This window comes from Centruroides vittatus, unplaced genomic scaffold, assembly GCF_030686945.1.
Source record: "Centruroides vittatus isolate TY-2023 unplaced genomic scaffold, ASM3068694v2 contig_3084, whole genome shotgun sequence".
Taxonomy (NCBI): Eukaryota; Metazoa; Arthropoda; class Arachnida; order Scorpiones; family Buthidae; genus Centruroides; species Centruroides vittatus.
In genome coordinates, this window is record NW_027121983.1 from 564778 (window position 1) to 584584 (window position 19807).

Here is a 19807-nt window from a genome sequence, read left to right on the forward strand (position 1 = left end):
TCGGATTTAATATATCTAACTCCGTACTCGAGATTATGGAATGACAGGCAGACGGACAGAAGGACTGACAACAGTGGAAATTTCTAAGTCTACAAATTTTTAAATTGCATTCCAATAAGAGTTCTTCAACATATCGGAAGCATTGAGCTGCGCACCTTGGAAGAAAACAACGTCACCGACGACCGTTAATTCGGGTTTACCGATAATTCGGCACCATCCGGTAAGGTAGGAGCAGAATTATTGATATTCGCTTGTATTTAAAGAAATTTAAATACAAGCGAATATTAATAATTCGGTTCCTACCTTTCCTTACCTTTGAACTGCTCTTTCTATACTTCAGCGTATTTATGCACACGTGTATTCAACTTCAAGAATCTACAGATTAATCAATGAATTAAACAGATATTTGTATATTTTAAGATAGCGAAATACTTTATCTCTAATATCTCTCTCTCTCTATTTCTTATAAAATGACGTGTATAAACGTTTAAAGTAGACATAACACACAGAATGACGTAATGATCACCTACTTGTATTTTTTATCTGTTTTCATCTCTCTTCCTATCGCCGAATTTAATTCGATTCGAAGAAAAGAACAATGTCGATTTTCGGATAAATTCAACTGTGATCGATAGAAATAAACAGGAAATTTAAAGAAATGTCGAAAAGTACGAAGAAAAACAAAATCGGAAGAGACTGAAAGCCATTTCGACTCCGTTCAAAATAACATTTAGCAGATAAGGAGGCTTTATATATACCCTGAAAAGAATCCAAAAGGCAAGCCATTTGTACACAAGATTCCTCTACAAGTGGAATTTCTAATCTTCACTTCAACTTCATCAACTAGAATATTCACCGAGAATGAAAAGTCTTTTTGCAATTGTGGTGAGTTGACAATTTACTTTCTTTAGTTAAAACAAAATATCGAAGGGTTAATTTCGAATGATGAATCTTTGAAGAAATTTCAATTAATATCTTGCAATTTAGTAAATTTCTATTTTTTAATTTTATTCTCAGGTATTATCTGCAACGATCGCTGTATCATTAGGATATTCGAGTAAGTCATTTTTTCACAATATATTTATACTTCCATCAGAATATTGATGAGATAACTGTTTCTTTATTAATATTTTAGGCTGCATCAGTTCTCGACAGAATCAATTGAAAAACGCAAATTCACTCATAATACACCAATGCGACGAGAACGGCGATTATCTACCGCTGCAGCAAACCGTTAGTGCCCCTCACTGGAGATGGTGTTTTGACAAGGACGGTGGTACTCTGATGGGTCCTTCAAAAGAAATCGAAACCTGTGTTTGTCCTTTAAAGAAGGTTGCTTCTGAACAAGCAGGTAAATTGATCTTTCCTGTTACCAGAATAGATTATAATTCATGCCGTAGATATTTAATGCGTTTCGATTGTCGACAGGTGAGCGTGTGCCCGAATGCGATGGCAAAGGCTATTTCTCTGTGGTGCAAAAGGAAGGCGCTAACAAATGGTGCGTAGATAGGAATACAGGAGAAAAGACGTCCGAGTTATACCCAATTGATTCAAATATTAATTGTAATTAACCACAATATTTTGTATAATACTGAGACGTACTGTACAGTACATTAATTAAATAAAAGTCTAATTTTGATAATTGATTTTTCAGCTATAATTAATGATTACATAGTATTACACTTCATAATATGTTCAAATAAATCAGTACACAGGAAAGATTAATAATATTTTCCATTTTTACCTGATCATTTTAACATAGGATAAATGAGGGTTAAATGGTGTAATTTCTGTATAAGCTAGAAGTTAGTTCCACCTATTGCTATATTGTATTGATTGAAAGCCAGGCTTGCTGTGTTTGCTGTTTACATGCAATTGCTGTAAAAATAAGTGAAAACCCTAATGTTTTTGTTTCTGACTTGCAGAACGTTTTAGCCATGCTTATATGGGTACAGTACTCTTTTCTGGCAGCAAGTGCAAAGTTCACTTGTCTTCAACCGGCAGATACATGGTTCGCCCTTATGTACTGTACCTAACAAATGCAAGGATCGCTTCTTTATTCCGGCTATGTCTCAATTCCATCGCGATACGAGAAAATCGCGCGATGTCCTAGTATACGTATATAAGCAAAATTTACTTTTAAATAATTTGTATATATGAACGTATACAGGGTGTCACAACCAGCGTTAAACCTTTTTTAAATGAAAGCAAATTTAATCAAAAAGCCTGAAAATTTTGATGGTTACATTTTACGACGAATATTTTAAACTTTAAACGACAAAACACACAGTTTTTAATCTTCAAACAGGGTAAATAAAATCACTATTCATTTTCGCTGAGAAACATCTATAAATAATCTACAATAACCGTGTGTACGGTTCTACGGTACTGATATTTATACGCGAGGTCGCAGCATCCATAACTAAATAGAAGCAAATGGAAGCGTCAACGCTGCAGCAACTCGTCACGTGTGAATCGATCCACTTGTTACCATATACTTACGAACGCCGGCATGTTATTCACGTCTACGGAAGCGGGCAAACGGTGCACTTGCCATTCCTGGGATGGAATAAAATCTCCCACTAAATTATAATCTTAAAAGTGATTGAGATATCGAGATATACAAGGTATAACATTACACCTTCTGTAACCTTACCCTTTGTCTATCCTTTCTGTATTGATGCAACACTGTATTCTATAATCGACTTGTGAAAAACTAAAAAAATTATTGATGCATGTATTTGTATCCAGGGGGCAAAGTTTAGAAACAAATCCCCGGTGTGCATGGGCACATAATCTTTCTCAGAATAAGAATAAAACCGATGTTTATTAGTCTAACCTTACATGTATTCCTTCGTTAATCTACATACGCGGAGGAATCCAAGGAAATAGTTCTATGTTTATTACACTTCATTATAGAACATATATTAGTATATTATGAAGTACTAAAAATTCTCCAGTTGTTTCCAATATAAACTGCTCGTAACAAACATTTTAGTGATATGTATACCTTCATCTATGTAATTTCGACAGAGGATTCCGAAATGAAAACAAAGTTCGTATCAGTTTCGAAATGCACTACTATTGGAAAAACACGAGTTTCATTCAAATCACGTGAAAAAAATTCTTCCTTTCAGATCCTCTCCATCAAATTCGAGCATAGAACAACATTCAGATTTCAGAACAAAAGAAAATATTGTTCTTTTGGAATGTGTTCTACGTGACGAAATTTTGAAGCGTTACAAGTCCATGGTTACTCGGTTCCCCTTCTCAATAAAGACTATTCATAACAAAACTTTCGTGACGATTCAAGCTCGCCACGAGCCAACCCATCTCGAGCGATTCCCCTCGCCGTGGTTCCCTCTGGAGCCACTGCTCGCTGTTATTTATTAAAACTACAAACGATCGCTTATAATAACAATTACAAATCGGCAGAGCAATTTTACAAAAAAAAAAAAACAAAAAATTGATTGAAACTAATCATCACTTTCATTACTTTGTCCCGAAACAATTTTTTATTGTTTTTCTTCGAAAATTTCGAATGCATGCAGGCGTGTATTCACAGTAAATGATGAATGGTAAAAAGTAAGACCATTTTCAAAATGGCCTCCAATGAATATTTCTGGTGTATTTCTGGTGTTCTTCTCCAAGTCATGGCGTATCGATAGGCTAAAACGCAGGCGAAAAACACGAGGAGGAAGAGGAAGATCGCCATATTTACGGAAGGAAACTTCTTCCTCTCGAGCCGAAAGCCAAATCGACACGAGAAACTGCGGACAAAAAAATAAATTTGAAGACAACGAAAAAAAAGACACTCGTCGAAATTGGTCGGAAGGCAGAAACTTACTAATTTCTGTTTAGATAAGGAGACTTTTTCAGAGCTTCTTCGAAATTGTATTTTCGCCCTTTTTCCGGTTTGGACGGTGCCGAGAGCACTTGGAAATGCTCTAATTTTCGGCATTCCGCGCCTTTGAAAAGTAGAAAAAAAAATGTCAATCGCCTCCAGGTTCGATTTTACCACACCATTCACTTACCACGATTGATTCGTAAGGTCAAGGTTTTTACTTCATTCCCTTGGAGGAAACCTCGACTTTTCGGTTGTATTTTGAAACTTTCGGGTCTGGAACACTTTATCTATCCGGTTATTTGGTTAATTTAGTAACTAGATATTTACAGGAGGAAGAATATTAAAGCCTACCGACCTTATATATAAGTGGAAGAGCCAAGTTGTTCTTGAGTGTAAAAGTTTTTGTGTTCTCGTTCTTAACAAAAGTCACTTCTTTCGGCCTGAAAACGAAATTCCGACTTAAACTGGGTAATTACTCTTAAAAGGGGGTGCAAACTAGACTACTTACTCCACGCTGAGATATTCACTCATCTTTAATTTAGCCATTTTCCACTTCAATTGGTACCCGAAAATTCGAGTATTGTTTTTCTTATTGTTAGTCTGTACAATCGAGACTTTAAACAATGAAGCATTTTTATAATTTTTGCCGAAATAAATAAAAAAAAGCGAAGTATTTTATCTTAAATCTCTCTTTTTCTCTTTTTCTGTCTTTTAATTACATGAAGTATATAAAAATAATAAAGCACACGTAGTGTCTTATGTGTACTTTTTTTATCTGTAATCATTCCCGTTCCTGCTTCCGGAATTAATTCGATTCGGAGAAGAAAACAATGTCGATTTTCAGAAACTACGAAGAAAAGATAAGAGTTCTTATATATTACGTAAATAAATCCAAAAGTCAAGCTCTTTGTTTGAGTAGATTCGTCTACAAGTCGAGTTTCTAGTCTTCATATCAACTTCTTAATTAAGTAAATTCGTCGAGAATGAAAACTCTTCTTAAAATAGTGGTAAGTTGACCATATACTTTCTTTAAAATATCGAATCAGTGGTGCCCGCAGACTATAAAAAAGGAGGCACAAGCTGTAAAAAAAAGGCAAAATACATTATACAAGAAGCTTCAAACTACAATTCAATGTCGAATCGGCGTGCCACTGGTTGCATTCGGGGCTAATATGGCCTCGAAAGCATGGAACATTTCTTGTTTCCAAGGTGAAGTTTTGGTGGAGGTACGAGGAAGTTGCATGGGAAAATAAACAAATATCGTTCGTTAATTTCTTTTTATGCAGTATTTGCAGAATAGGCTTGAAGCCACGAGGTTTCTGTTGTTTGTTAATCGTGGAATTTGGGGTCTTTTGGAAATTAGGAAAAGGGCAACACAGATGAAAAATAGAGGCAAGTGCCCCAATGTGCAGGGCGCTCGACTCGTGAGTGCCCTGCACATTGGGGAGATCAAAATCAAAAAAATTTTGCAAATGATCTGTAAATATGTAAGTAAAAACTTTGTGATAGTGAATAAAATTTTGAGGGTTTAAAAAATGAAATAAAACTAGCAAAAAGTAGTTAATTCCTCGGATATAATTGTGAGATTACGGGCGACAGTTTCTAAAACTTAATATTTTAAGTAAATAAAGTTTAACAAAAACGAAATTTTTGGAAAAATAGACGAGGAAGTTAACAAGATTCTGTCAATGATAACACTTCCTTTCAAACGACACCTTTCCTGCCAAGAGGACTCACCCAGGGAAGTAAGGAAGAAAGTCGGAGATTAGATACCGTCATACGGACCGTAGGATATGGCAGGACGACAAAAAACGTATGAAAGAGAAAGACAAGATCAGAGAGGTCGTTCCCACCTCCAGAAAGACGTCGCCGCCCTCATCAGATCGCCCGACAAGACATACACACAGAAAAAAAACCACATCATCCTCTTTGAAGCTTAATAACTCCTGTGTTTTTTGTCGAAAATTTCTGAAATTTTGCAGGGAGGTTTGTGTATTAGAAAGATTGATACTATAAAATTTTGGTGGTTAAAGATGAGGGGAGATAAAGGAGATCGTGTGTATCTTCAGTAGGGTCAGAGTTAATGACGAATTTTACTCATTATTAGCATTTACAACTTTTTATTAAACCCATCCTTACCCCGGAAATTAAGCTTTTTGCCATTTTATAATAGTTAATAATATAAAAATTTTTAAAATAAAATATGATAACAGATGGTGCCACCAAATGTCGCCGGAACTTTAAGCAACTCATTGCTGGATCTTTTCTTATAAGACGTTTTCATTACGTATACTAAATATTTGTCTAAACACAAATAATTAACATGTAATCATTTAAAATAATGAAAATTTCAAGTACTTATTAAATTTGAATTTCACTTAACATCTTAAAATTTAGTGAATTTATTTCTTTTAACTTTTTTCTCAGGTATTATCTGCAACGATCGCTGTATCATTGGGATATTCAAGTAAGTCAATTCTTCACAGTATATTTATACTTACGCTAGAATATTGATTAAATAACTGTGTTTATTAACATTTTAGGCTGTATCAGTTCTCGACAGCACAATTTGAGACAAAGAAATCCATTCGTAATTCACCAATGCGACGAGAACGGCGATTATCTACCCCTGCAACAAACCGTTGGCACACCTCACTGGAGATGGTGTTACAACAAGAACGGAGATGCCCTGATGGGTCCTTCAAGACATATCGAAACCTGTGTTTGTCTCGTGAAAATTTTTGCTTCTCAAGAAGCAGGTAAATCACACTTTCCGATTACCAGAACAGATTATAATTCATGGTGTTGGTATTTAATGCATTTCAATTGTCGACAGGTAAACGTGTGCCCCTATGCGATCATAGAGGATATTTTCATGCGGTGCAAAACGACGGCACTAATAAATGGTGCGTGAATAAGAATACAGGAGAAAAGACGTCCGATTTACACCCAATTTATTCAGAAATTATTTGTAATTAACGGCATTTGTTTATATAATACTGCGATATACATTAAATAAACCTATACGCACGAAGAAAAATGTAAATTTCTTGGTACCTTGGTTTTAGGAAGTTGATAACGCGGAAGATTTGAGTTTTTCGCGAGTACAGTTGATTAATTGATTAGTTAATTAATGCGAGTCATCATGACACGAATACTTACTTTATGGACGGTCGTAGAGAGTATTAGAATAGTCAGGACCAAATTTACAAGTATGCTATGTAAGCTGTAGCTTAGGGCCTCGAGTTCAGAGGTGCCTCAAAAATTTCCACAAAAAATCTGAGGTTTACAAACTAACAAAATGTAACTTACTTTACTTTTTATTTTGTATAGTATTTAATTAATATGTTTATTCTTCTCTTTTTATGATTGACTTCTAAAATTGTAAAGGGTGGTTCATAAGGGGCTTCATACAGAATTCAGCTTAGGGCCTCGAAATGTTTAAATCCTGAGAATAGTTTGCACCATAATTACTGTATGAGTTTCCTATTTTTATTGTTTGCTTGTATACAGCAACGCTACAGGTGAGCGATTTGCCAAGAGGGATACCTCCCGGGAGGAAGCAATTTTTATGAAAAGCTGGACCATATTTAGGTGTTAAAAACGTGAAGAAACCCGGAAAATTATACGTGGTCGATCCGTTGCCCACGACCAATGTTCAGTTTGCAGTAGAAAGTCCTCCCGGGAGAGATTCCCCTGGGCAGGTGGCATTACAGTAACAAAATAAACCAAATCAAAACTGGTAGAAAGCTTCACCACGCGAAGGGAAAATATCGCGTATGACAAAGAGTTTTGTCCGGAAATTGAGGACCGTATTGAGGCGAGATAACTCGTCCGCCATTTTGTATCTTAGATGTCTCACTTTGTTAACAATAGTCTGTGCAGACACCGTTAATGCACGATTTTGGTAATTATTTTTATACGTTATATTAAAGTTTACTGTACCTTACTAGAAAATGTAAGCTTGTAGCTCATTTTAAATTGTTGTTACAAGCATATTATTTCTATTTTTAAAAATCTTTAGGCCGAGTGGGCCCTTTTTCGCATCGTGATCTGGCCAAGTCCACAATGGAGGTGGCCGAGTGCGAATGATAAAATCCGACATTTCTCGAACAGATTGGCCAAGAAAATTTCAAGATTCGGGATTCCTCTTAGTGTCCACAGTGTGAAGAGTTAATAAGAAAGAAACAAGAATATCAAATTAACCAATTTAGGATTGGGATGAAATATTAAGATCATACTTATTGCATAAGTAACGTGACCAGACGTCCCGTTTTGAACGGGACTGTCCCGTTTTAGAGTTACGAGTCCCGGTGTCCCCGAAATGAACTCTGGGACACAAAATTGTCCCGTTTTCTGAAACCGCGCGAAAATTTGAGTAGTCGAGCCGGCCGGACGGCCGTCGCGCCGGTGGCCGGACGCGATCGGTGTGCGAGAGCAAACCGCGTCGTCGGTTGACGCGACGATAGCCGAGAGTGGCGAAGACGTCATCGCTCGCGCTTTGTTGACTAATTGTTTGGCAGATTTTTCGTTCGCCCACTTCTCGATATTTGTTTTGTTGTTGTTTGATGCTCGTGTACCTAGTAAATAATTTAAACTTTTTTTGTTTTGGAATCATAAGTTAAAATGCCGAAACGCAAGTGTACGTTCAGTGTTAACTTACAAGCAAAATATCCGTTTATCAAGCAAATAAATACTCCCTCAGATGTCAGATGTGAAAAGTGTCGTACAGAATTTAGCGTTTTCCATGGTGGTGCCAGTGATATTGAACAGCATTTAAAGTCTGAAAAACATAAAAATGCCGATCGTACCGCCGCTTCGAGTTCTTCGATGTTAATCTTTTTCAAGAAATCGGACGCACCAACTTTAAAGGGTTTGGATATCGCCGCGGCAGAAGGCGTCTGGGCTTATCACAGGATACAAGAAAACCACAGTTTTCGCTCTAATGATTGTGCGTCGAAATTAATTCAATCATGTTTTGATCTCAAATTTACATGCGCGCGTACGAAATCAGAAGCTATTGTAGTAAATGTTTTGACGCCTACAGCAATGAAAGAATTAAAAGATGATCTTGATAAGTCCAATTGTATTACATTACTAAACGACGCTTCAAACCACGGTAACAAGAAAATATACCCTATTCTAGTGCGCTTTTTTCAACCTTACGTAGGTGTGCAAGTAAAAATTTTAGATCTCCAAGACCAACCAGGTGAGACTTCTGACATCATTGTCGATTATTTAAACCAAGTGTTGACAGATAATAATTTGACAGCAAAAGTCGTGGCATTTTGCGAAGACAATGCCAACGTCAATTTCGGAGGTGAGGCTAGGCGAGGAACTAACAATGTGCTAACGAAATTGCAAACATCACTGAAAAAGCCGTTGATAGATATTGGATGTAGAGCCCATGTAATTCACAATGCAATAAAATCTGCTGCAGAACAGGCTACCCTTAGATTACGAAAGCATTATTGTGAAGATATATTCATTTTTTTATATTTACACGATTCGAGTTGAAGGTCTAAAGAAGTTTTGCGCCGAAACTGAAACGGAATATCAACAAATGCTCGGCTATAGCAAAACTAGATGGCTTGCTCTTATGCCTGCCTTGGAACGGGTTTTAAAAATGTATCAGCCATTAAAAAACTACTTTTTGAGTATTGAAAAATGTCCCCTGTTACTAAAAAACTTTTTCGAAGATCCCACATCCGAATTGTGGTTTTATTTTTTACACGCTCTGTCAGCAAGTTTTCATCAAGCTGTATTGAAACTGGAAGGTCAGACTGTATCGGCAATTGAAGCTGCAAAAGAAATCAATCAACTAAAAGACAATTTGACTCAGTAACAGACCAATCAGTTTCTTTCATTTATGGTCCGTCAATTAATAGTGAAATCGAAAGATAATGTTACTCAGCAAAACGTACTCAGCAAAAATATGTACTCCAATAACCACCACCTTATAAGTTGTCGAGGGAATTTTTAATTAAGAAAACTAACGTTTTCGATCTATTCCAGTTTAAACCTGAGGATGATCTATGGAATTCATAATTAAAAATTCCCTCGACAACTTATAAGGTGGTGGTTATTGGAGTGATAATGTTACTGACATAGATAAAGAGTTTGTGGAAAGGGCGGCTACAGAATTTTATCAAACAAGCCGTGAATATCTGGAGCAGTGGACTTGCTTTCTTACCAAAGAAATGGAGATATTTTATTGGGCAGATTTAAAAAAGGTCCCCGCATGGGAAGACGTTCAAAAATCTCTGGATGTATTAATTGAAAAGGAATATATTGACTGTAATAAAGATGCAGAAGTTTTTGACGAATTTTCGTTATTTTGTAACTACATTACATCGGATAAAGTAACCGAATGGAATAATCTAAATGTTTCCACGGAAACTCGTTGGGTGGAATTATTCAAACACTTTCAAGCCAACAATCTTCAGCATGAAAACTTTTCTATTTTAATTGAATATATTTTATGTTTGCCTGCTACAAATGCTCCAGTACAATGAGTATTTCCTATGATGATGAACAAATTGTGGCCATCTGAGAAGACCCAGTTACAAATTTCAGTTCTAAAGGCGATGTTGATAATTAAGGTGAATATAAAAAAAAACGTGCCAAGAGTTTCATTCTTACTTAAAATCATCAGCTATATTAAAGCAAATTTGTTCCTCTGATAAATATAAATACAGTAGAGACTCGTAAATCGGCACCCCGGTAATCAGAATCGCCGGTAATTGGCACGATTTTCAGTCGGACTGTGTCGTGCTGAATCGAACGTTTTTGATACTAAATTTACTTTTAAAGTATAATTTTCATGTTTTTGTATTCTTCAATATATTTATTTTGTTTGTACAAAATGCAGAAATAATTTTTAACGATACGATAGCCTCGATTATTATTATAAAAATTTTCGTTAGGCTTAAAATCGACGAAAATTACAGACACACGACAGCGACACGCAACGGAGAAAAATTTGAACATCGGACGGGTTAATATATTTTTTCGTACATAAACCGTAATGGGAACAAATCCCTAATCTGAACAACCCCAGTCCCCAATTGATTCCGATTTTCGGTTCACTACTGTATAACTAAACGTTTCGGGTGGGCCGGATGGCCGAGCGGTAAAGGTGGCAGCCTACCGCTCTGGGGGACCCGGGATCGAATCCGAACGGCTCGAATAATCCCCAGGAATTTTTCGGGGGGTGGTCCGTTCGGATATGTCGGGCCCCGTACCTCACCACCCGGTCGCCCCATTGTGGGCCTGGCCGAGCCCATAATGGGCCTACTAAAAGAGGCCCTCTTAGTGCCCACAGGGCGGAAAGCGTAAAAAAAAAAAAAAAGTTTCGGGTATATATATTTTTTAATTCGTAACTTTTAAGCTAACTGACTGTTTCTGAATAAATAACTTTTAAAAAGTGTTTTTTTTTTATTGACTACCTGTCAATTAACCTAAATAAACCAATGTCCCGTTTTGAGTCAAAAAATAAATGGTCACGTTATGCATAAGGTGATTTGATGGGATACGGCAACGCAGCACGTGAGTGATCTGCTGAGGGGAATGCCTCTGGGCTTGGGAAACTTGGCCCCTATTAAAACACGTGACTAAAACTCGAAAAACCACGTGGCCAGCCCGTTGTTAGGTGCGATCCCGTGAGCAACTACCAGTGTTCAGTGGTTATTACATAAGACAATTTTTAAAATACCTTCTCCTCTTAATGAAGTATAACAACACTATAAATATTTTCTAGAAAATTTTAATGGAAAATACATAATTGAAGTAAATTAATGGCAAATCGATAAGATAACATTTAAGCTTTACCTGTACGGAGATCAAATACATGTTAAGCTGATACAGAAATCAATCAATTTTAATAATTCAAGGAATATGATAAAGTATTAGAGGAAACCTCTGCGACCAGCATTCAAAATACGTTGAGGTTTTCTTTGGGAAACTTAGAAAATGTACGTTTCACCTAATTTGGAGTGCAACTTAAACGAAGAGGCTGGTGACAACTGTTTAGTTTGTGTGCTCGATAGCACTTACAAATGTCTTATAATGTGTGGAATGTCTGGGATTATCCCAAATGCTCGTTGCAGATCGAGATGTAAGGCTTCCATGAATAAAATGAGTAAAGTCTATTCTTTCTTGGGTTTATGTTTATCATGGATCATTTTCCTTGGTTCCATGAGTGTATGGTTCTTATTGTTATTGAAAAAGAAAGTTGCTTGCGAAAAATATTGCTGGATATACACAGTCATCTTTGTCACAGTCATGCTTTACGTCTCGATTTTGAATGCACTCTTCAATTTTTTCCCTATCAAACAACGAATTAAAGACGATCTTGGCTTAATATGGTTAAATGAAGATTTTTCTAAGCTGACACGGATCAAAATCGCTCGTCGTTTGAAGAAGCTACAGAATATTCTTTCGCTGCTATCTGGTACTGTTAATTTGTTGTTGTTCTTCGCAGCGATGTTCTTAATGTTTTCTAGATTCGATACAGACTTTCTCGTGTTTCCAGCATTGAAATGGCTGGTGGCATTATTGTTCATTTCTGCCGCGCTGTATGCTGGATATTGTTTGTGGTCTACGTTAATCTTCGTAGTTTTAATTTGCTGGATGATCGGTAGACAATTCGAATTGATCGATAACGAAATCGTAAATCTGTTTTCTACTCCCGAAATTCTGGAAAAGGATAGAAATTTCCGAATTTTAAGAAGAAAACATCAAAAAATCGCTGACTCTGTAGAAAATCTTAACGATTTCATTTCTGTATTCGTGGGACTCGCGTATTTCATTCTAATTCCTTTAGCCTGCACCATTTCGTATCAATGGATTTTCGAAGATAATCCTCAGTACGTTGCATCGATTTTATTCTTTTCATTTCTCAGCATTTTGGCAGTTTTCATCTTCGTAACATTAGCCTGTGGAAATTTACATAACATGGTAATAATTAACACAAATTCATTATTTAATTGTAGCATTTAACTAGTCGAATGTCCGAAGCAGTTAAGGCGTTAGCCTGCTACCTCTACTGTACACGGCATGGAATCCGGATGGTAGAAAATTCCAGTAATTTTTCGGGGTGGTCTGTTCCGGATATGTCGAGCCCTGTCCTTAACCAATAAGCCAGTCCATTTTAAGCCCCAAAGATTTCAGAATTGGTTTGGTTTGATTGAATAAGGCTACACAGAACGGAGGGTGAGGGGTGATTATTGGGAACTGAACCCTTTTTGTGTTTCCCAGGTAAAAAAATCTAGGGTAGAAAACCTCACAGTCCAGCACATTAACCGTGTGCCCACCTGCAACAATTAGCATTGTTCAATGGTTTAGTGGGCAAGATTTCAGGGTTGCGTTATGAAAGTTAAACTGAGTCATTAGAACCTCTGTAAACGAATATATGAAATTCATAACTTTCTTTAAGTATAACAGTATATTGAATATGTTTGATCGTTTGAACACTCGATCTTGAGTTAGTAACTACTCACAGTACTTTCATACTATGTTCTCTGTTATTTATATGCGAAAATAGTATGCAAGTTCTGTATAATTATAAACTGCTGTATAAATTACGTGTTTTTATTCATTTCTAATGCATTCGCCTTTAATAATTATTGTAGGCTCACAAACCCCGTATAATATGCCGAAAATTGGACATCCGAAATGAAAAGGCAGAATTGAGTTTGCAGGTAAATTCTAATCGTAATGTAATTAAACAAACTTAAATTCATTCTTCTTAAGTAAATTTAAAAAAAAAAAAATCGTTAACCTTTTAGATTAACCTGTTTTTGCAAAGGTTAGAAGACCAACAAATCGGTTTCACTTGTTTCAATATATTTTTTGTCAGCAATTCGACCATTTCTTCGGTGAGTTATTCAAGTCTTTGTATAAATTACCGAATATAAAATTTAATATCAATTTATTTCTTTCAGGTTTTAAGTCTTGTGGTTACATACTTTTTAATGTTTCTACAGTTTAAACAGATTCGAAAATAAATGAAAAAAAAAAAACGTTTTAATTATATTTTATTTGCGACGATGTTATCAAAACTCGAGTAATTTAACCACAGTTTAAATTCCTTCCTTCTGCTTCTGAAACAATGGAGCCAATTCTTAAGCCTGTGTTTATGTCCACGCACCAACGATTTGTATTATGGTCTTGAATAGGAAGATAATACCCACTCCCGTCGCATGTAGGCACATAATCCTCATCTGCATATTAAATAAAATATATTTATATATAATCAGTGAAAAGAAAAGAATTTCCTAAAACAAAAATAAGTAACTTACTTGACTGCATCGCATTGTATTTCGCTAAAGGACAGTGGCAAACTTCAATTTTTTGGGAAGGTCCTAATACTACGTCACCATCTTTATCAAAGCACCATTTCCAATGAGGTGTGCCTACCGTTTGTTGAAGTGGCAAATAATTTCCTTCTTCGTCACACTCGTGAATTACATAGGGTTTATCTTTCGCTAATTCTCTTGCTCGAGATCTCTGGCAAGCTGAAAATTTCAAATTTTCTATTATATACTTATGTTATAATTTTTAAAAATGAGAAACGGCCGGATGGCCGAGTGGCTAAACTGACAATCTACCACCCTGAGGAGGAATCAGGATCGAATCCGTACGAATCAAAAACAGCTCTACCCATTGTGGGCCCGGCGAAACCCGTAATGGGCTTGCTAAAAAGTGGTCCTACGGGGTGGAAGGTTTAAAAACAAATGGAAAAAAGTTAATTGGAGAAGACTCACCTGTCTCCCCTAATGCCATGATCATCATAGAAGATAAGATCTGTAATAAAATTTGAGGCTTTATGCGAAGGACTAATTCGCAGTTTTACCGTTATAGAACGTAATGAAAATTTCACTTACTGCAACTATAAGCACCCTCCTCATTTTCTGTTATCCCAAAGAGGAATGGAAACAAAATTCGATTGGAAATTCGTTCGAGTTGCGTTTCTCTCGTTTAGTTTCCAGGACTTTCGACTATTTATACAAGTTCTTTATCGTTAGGATCCAATCTCTTTTTAAACAGAGCATCACGCTATCTAATATTTGTCGTCGTTCTCATCGAAATTTGTACGTCCTTCGTCTATTCCGATATCCGAAATCGGTGTTATTTAGAATAAGAGATGAATTTGAAAAACATTTAATTTCCATGTCCGCACAACTCTACATCGCTTATCGCATACTTTACTCGAATGATCGTATTCATTTACATTAGATACACCACAAATCTTATCAATTTATAAAAAAAACACGGTGAATAAACACACAAAAATTTCAATATTTCACTTGTTCTTGATGAAATTTCGGTTAATGTAACCCTTGGTGCCAAGATGGCGGCTCGTCTCCGATTCCAGCAAGAAAACAGTGAGACGCACGTTCTAACCTATTCTAATAAATTACCATAATTATTAGCAACCAAATTTTTAGAATAAGTTAGGTTAGAACGTGCGTCCCACTGTTTTCTTGCTGGAATCGGAGACGAGCCGCCATCTTGGCACCAAGAGTTACATTAACCGAAATGTGTGTAATTATCTCTCGAAATAATTCAAATTTCCCTTGGTATTCATACAATTCTGATCTTAGTGGTAAATATAATGTCACTGGCTAAGCTGACGGATAAACTGTATTTAAATGTATTTATACGGAAACTATTCATGTATATTCGTCACATTGAATAGGAATTACATGCAACGATATGTGAAATAAATAAAAGAAATGGAATTAAGCAAATTGTTTTTGGAATACATATGGTCCTATTTTATTTTCATGTCAAATATTAACTACATTAAGATTGATTGTAGTAGTAAAGTAAACAAGTTGTTAAAAAAAGCATTTAGTATACATTTGTTAGATAGTAAAATATTAAAACTTTGTATCTTTGTATCATCAGTGTCTTATTGGGTCTTACCTGTTGCGTGCAATGTATAAAAAGAGGATAATCTTGCCAAATCTTTATCTTAATATTTACGGATGATTGTTCACGTCCTCCTATTTTCATGCAAGCTTGAGGCATCTTCTTACACAGTTACATACACTCAAAAATTTCATGTCTGGTTAAACGGTTGACTTTTTGACCCATGTTTATTACCTATATTCACCCCATGAATATATCTTTAATGCTCTTTGCAGTGTCTTGGGTGTCCGGCATGCTTACTTTGAAAAATCACCCCATGAATATATCTATTTTCTGTTGCCTACTCCATATCTCTAACCATTTATCTGCATCTCCAAATAATTGTCGTCATTAGAACCATTTGATCTAGGCACTGGATACATACGAGACCTCCAAAAGTTAGTGTTCTATGCAAAAATCATCTACATTGATATAAATTAAAGTTTATCTTAATAACTGATACCTGAATTTTAAAACATGTCATAAATCATCCGGAAAATCCACATTCTTACATGAATAAATTAATCTGGAATAACTGATATAATATAATAAATAATTTAAGAATATAATTTAAAATAATCTGTTCTAAAAAATATATATAAAAATTAACTACATTTGCAATATTACCAGATTTAAAATTATAAATTAAGGAACTGTAACACGACGATAAGGGATCTGCAGTCTATCACATAAACTAAATTTGAAATGTAAGCACTACTAAATATCAGTATCAGGGTCATCAAATGCAGGTCTTATATATAAATGAAATATTTCATTAAATAAAAACTTCAAGGACAAATATTTTCTTATTATTATTGCCATTTTGTCAAATAGATAAAATATACAAAATAAATAATTACTTGTGTGAATGTAAATGAGTAATTCCTTATGTTTAAAATATATTCTCAATAAAAATGCATTAATAATGCTACTCAATTAACAGAATACTTTGTCTTTTGGGCTGGAATTCAAAACTTCCCCTGAAGGGAGCTAATAGATGACCAGCACAAATCCATTGCTAACAGAAAAGTATGATGTACAGTGCAAGACACTACTAATTTGAGGTGGAGAGGATATATTTTAAATTAAAAATATTGATGATCCAAATCTATAAAAACCATACAACAATGTAAGTGTTCTTCCATTGTTGTATGGACAAAGGACAAATATAATTAAAAGCTCTATAAAAGAACTTTTAATTATATTTGTTGAAGTGGCAAAAGAAAATACAAAAAGCAATGAACTTCAATAATTAACCAGTGCCTAGAAATTACCCTATGGTATACCCTATTGGAGCTGGAATTGCTGCGGCCGCTGGCACTATACTTGCCCTCCAACGAATACTCGTTAAAGTTTAAATTGTACCCATTCCAATTACAGGCCCATTATTCAAGCGGTACGCCTGCTATGGAAACTCTAATTTTTTCAAAGTAAACATACCTCCAAGATACTCGGTAAGGAGAATCAAAAAAATCCGGCCAAAAGTTGTTACGGTTAAAAAGATCGTAGTTGGATCTCAGATTCACACTAGAGATCCTCTACCTGGTGGTTACTGTTGGGACTGGACATTTGGCCGGATTCCTTTAATGCTCTTTGCAGTGTCTTGGGTGTCCGGCATGCTTACTTTGAAAAATCACCCCAACATTTCATACTGATCTCAACACTAACAACCTCTATAATTTAAATTGCTGTCTTTCATAATACCAGAGACAGAATTTATCCGCATGCGAAGGGGGTCGGAGAGCATGGAATCCAAATCAATGAATAGTTCACTGCTAATTATCTATAATCTAGTTTATCTAATCAATTGTATTTAGTTACTACATTGAGCACAAATGAGAAAACCCCTTGCAATGTAAGTGTTTGCACTTTAAATTCTTAATCAACTTTTCTATTTATCTCTTTTTCTGTGAATTGAATTTTAAAAAGAAAAAATTCTGTTTACATTTTGTATTAATAATATTAATAAACTTCACTCCATATTTTGATCTGTCTCGAGATTGTCTTTCAAAATATTCACATTTCTGTTTTACTTTTTAATTAATACTGATTGTAACTCGTAAATAGTAAATGAAATATAAAACTTGAATTTCTTTAAATAATTACGAAGAAAGTATATCAGGAAGTTATCAAATGATTTATTTTTTTTTTTAATCTTGACCTTAACACTTAAGTCAATAGGCCAAATATATTTTGCAGGCTATTCAGTTTGATCAAAGTTCAGTTGAGTTTATTTAGACTAGAAAAACGAGAGATAGCTATATATAGTGCCTAGCAATAAATCATTATTTCTCCGCATATATCGTCTTCAAATTAAAATTTAAAAAATATCGGTCATTATTTCGAGTAATTATCAATTTTATAAAAGGTAATGTTACTCGTATATACCGACCGTTGGTAACTATTGCTTCTTTTACCATAATTTTTATCAGATTGGAAAATATTAATAAAATTAAGAAACATTCAAAATTTTTAAAGGTTTATACATCAAAATTGTATTGTTTTGCAGTTATTAATATAATACCAGTAACATAAATAAACTTTCATACAGCTAAATGTTAAAAAAATATTTGTTTAAAAATGTTTTGCATATCATTAAATGTCGTAAACATATATTTACCCGCCAGAATAATTATATAATATACATAATAGTACATTTACTTTCTAGAACATTTATTATTCCAGAAAAAAAATCTCTTGTTATTCTAAAATATATTCTTATCATTGCAGATATTCTCTAAAATATTTAAACTTTCGCGCAAAAGAACTGAAACATTTCTAGTCTTATTAATAAAACAGTAGTTATCCTTATAGGCTGTCCATTAATTATATGTACAGCTTTTAAGCTACTTTTCAACCCTCTCCTCACTGTTGTGTACAGTGATGTACTTTTGGCAAACCCTCTTCAATTACGCGTACAACAGTTCACCGACTACATGAGATTGAAGAAATTATTTTAAAATATTTTCTTCAAACTGATAGTTTAATCAAATGACAAGCCACTAATATCATTAAAACGAGTAGACGATTCGCGTAAACAATGTCTTGACTCCCTCAATTCTAATTGGGTATATTGATAACTTTCTGTGACACCCCTTCTCCTCCTCAAACTGTAAACATAACTGCCCACTAGTAGCCAAGTGGACGAAAACCACTGAACACTGGTAATTGGTTGTGGATTTGCACCTTTCCAATGGGCTGGAAACATGAAGTTTTCCAGAGATGTATATGTATCTCGTATGTTTACATTATGTTTTAGCTAATAAAAATCTTGATCTATGTAAGAGTAGCTATATAACATTTATAAATATGTATTGTATTTTCATTTATTAACATGGATATGTATGTTGTAAAATATGTTTTGATATAAATGATTCCATTTTAAATATAATATAGAACCTGAAAAGCAAATGCTTGACTAATTAGATAAGACCACACACAGACTTTGTTAATACCCGAGGAAGATCAGTGTAAAATTTCTAGGTGAAAACAGCATTCAAAGCTATAAACGTCGTAATTTGAGAGACATCTAGTTTTTTTGTCTTTTTAATTCAATAATTTGAGGCAGGCTGTTAAAGATGGCTGAAAATATTTGTTTTGTTGCAAAAGTTTGCCGAAAAAGTGAGGAAAATAATCTATTATGCCTTAATAAAAAAGTCCTAGCTTTCGGAAGAATCTTCACGTGGACGTAAACATTCGTCCATTACTGTTTTAAACTAAAATTTTGCTGGAATTTCCTCTGATCTAAAGTTCCAGTTAAGTATATTTTTCATACTCCATTATAGGGGGTCATTGGTATGTGCAGATACTGGGCTGGCCCAAAAAAAAAAAGCAGAGCTGGTGCAAAATTCTAGTGCAGAGCCTTATAGAAAAAGTCAAGCAGAATTTTTTTGTTGTTAGACAGTTAAGCATTTTTAAATAAAATTAAAGATTAATTTTAATGTAAAAAACAAGACAAATAGTTTGGTTAGATAGGATACAGCAATGCAACACACAGGTGATTTACCTTGGAGAATGTCTCTCATATGGACTCTCTACGGGAAA

The 19807-nt window shown here is 34.9% G+C and overlaps 3 protein-coding genes and 1 long non-coding RNA gene across 5 annotated transcripts; 2 read left to right on the forward strand and 2 right to left on the reverse strand.

Annotated features, from left to right (window-relative positions):
* Positions 1–798: 798 nt before the first annotated feature.
* On the forward strand, positions 799–1646 carry LOC136973105 (U20-hexatoxin-Hi1a-like). The gene is made up of 4 exons (XM_067267803.1): positions 799–885; positions 1018–1057; positions 1136–1351; positions 1429–1646. Exons 1-4 carry the CDS (start codon positions 862–864, stop codon positions 1569–1571), a joined length of 423 nt encoding a protein of 140 aa, XP_067123904.1. The 5' UTR covers positions 799–861; the 3' UTR covers positions 1572–1646.
* A 1887-nt stretch (positions 1647–3533) lies between these two features.
* Positions 3534–4286, reverse strand: LOC136973106 (uncharacterized). Its single transcript, XR_010880439.1, has 4 exons — positions 4203–4286; positions 4035–4134; positions 3848–3968; positions 3534–3770 (listed from the first exon to the last, which is right to left on the reverse strand). It is a non-coding gene; the product is annotated as an uncharacterized lncRNA (long non-coding RNA).
* Positions 4287–4624: 338 nt separating this feature from the next.
* Positions 4625–13532, forward strand: LOC136973108 (U20-hexatoxin-Hi1a-like). Of its 2 annotated transcripts, XM_067267806.1 has the most exons (5): positions 4625–4854; positions 6275–6314; positions 6391–6606; positions 6684–6753; positions 13480–13532. In XM_067267806.1, the coding sequence occupies exons 1-5, from the start codon at positions 4831–4833 to the stop codon at positions 13496–13498; spliced, it is 369 nt and encodes a 122-aa protein (XP_067123907.1). In that variant the 5' UTR covers positions 4625–4830; the 3' UTR covers positions 13499–13532. The 2 variants fall into 2 exon arrangements, with proteins under 2 accessions (XP_067123907.1, XP_067123906.1); XM_067267805.1 differs by lacking the exon at positions 13480–13532 and having other exon boundaries at positions 6684–6887.
* Positions 13533–13761: 229 nt separating this feature from the next.
* Positions 13762–14863, reverse strand: LOC136973107 (U20-hexatoxin-Hi1a-like). The gene is made up of 4 exons (XM_067267804.1): positions 14734–14863; positions 14614–14653; positions 14149–14364; positions 13762–14070 (listed from the first exon to the last, which is right to left on the reverse strand). Exons 1-4 carry the CDS (start codon positions 14755–14757, stop codon positions 13919–13921), a joined length of 432 nt encoding a protein of 143 aa, XP_067123905.1. The 5' UTR covers positions 14758–14863; the 3' UTR covers positions 13762–13918.
* Positions 14864–19807: the final 4944 nt, after the last annotated feature.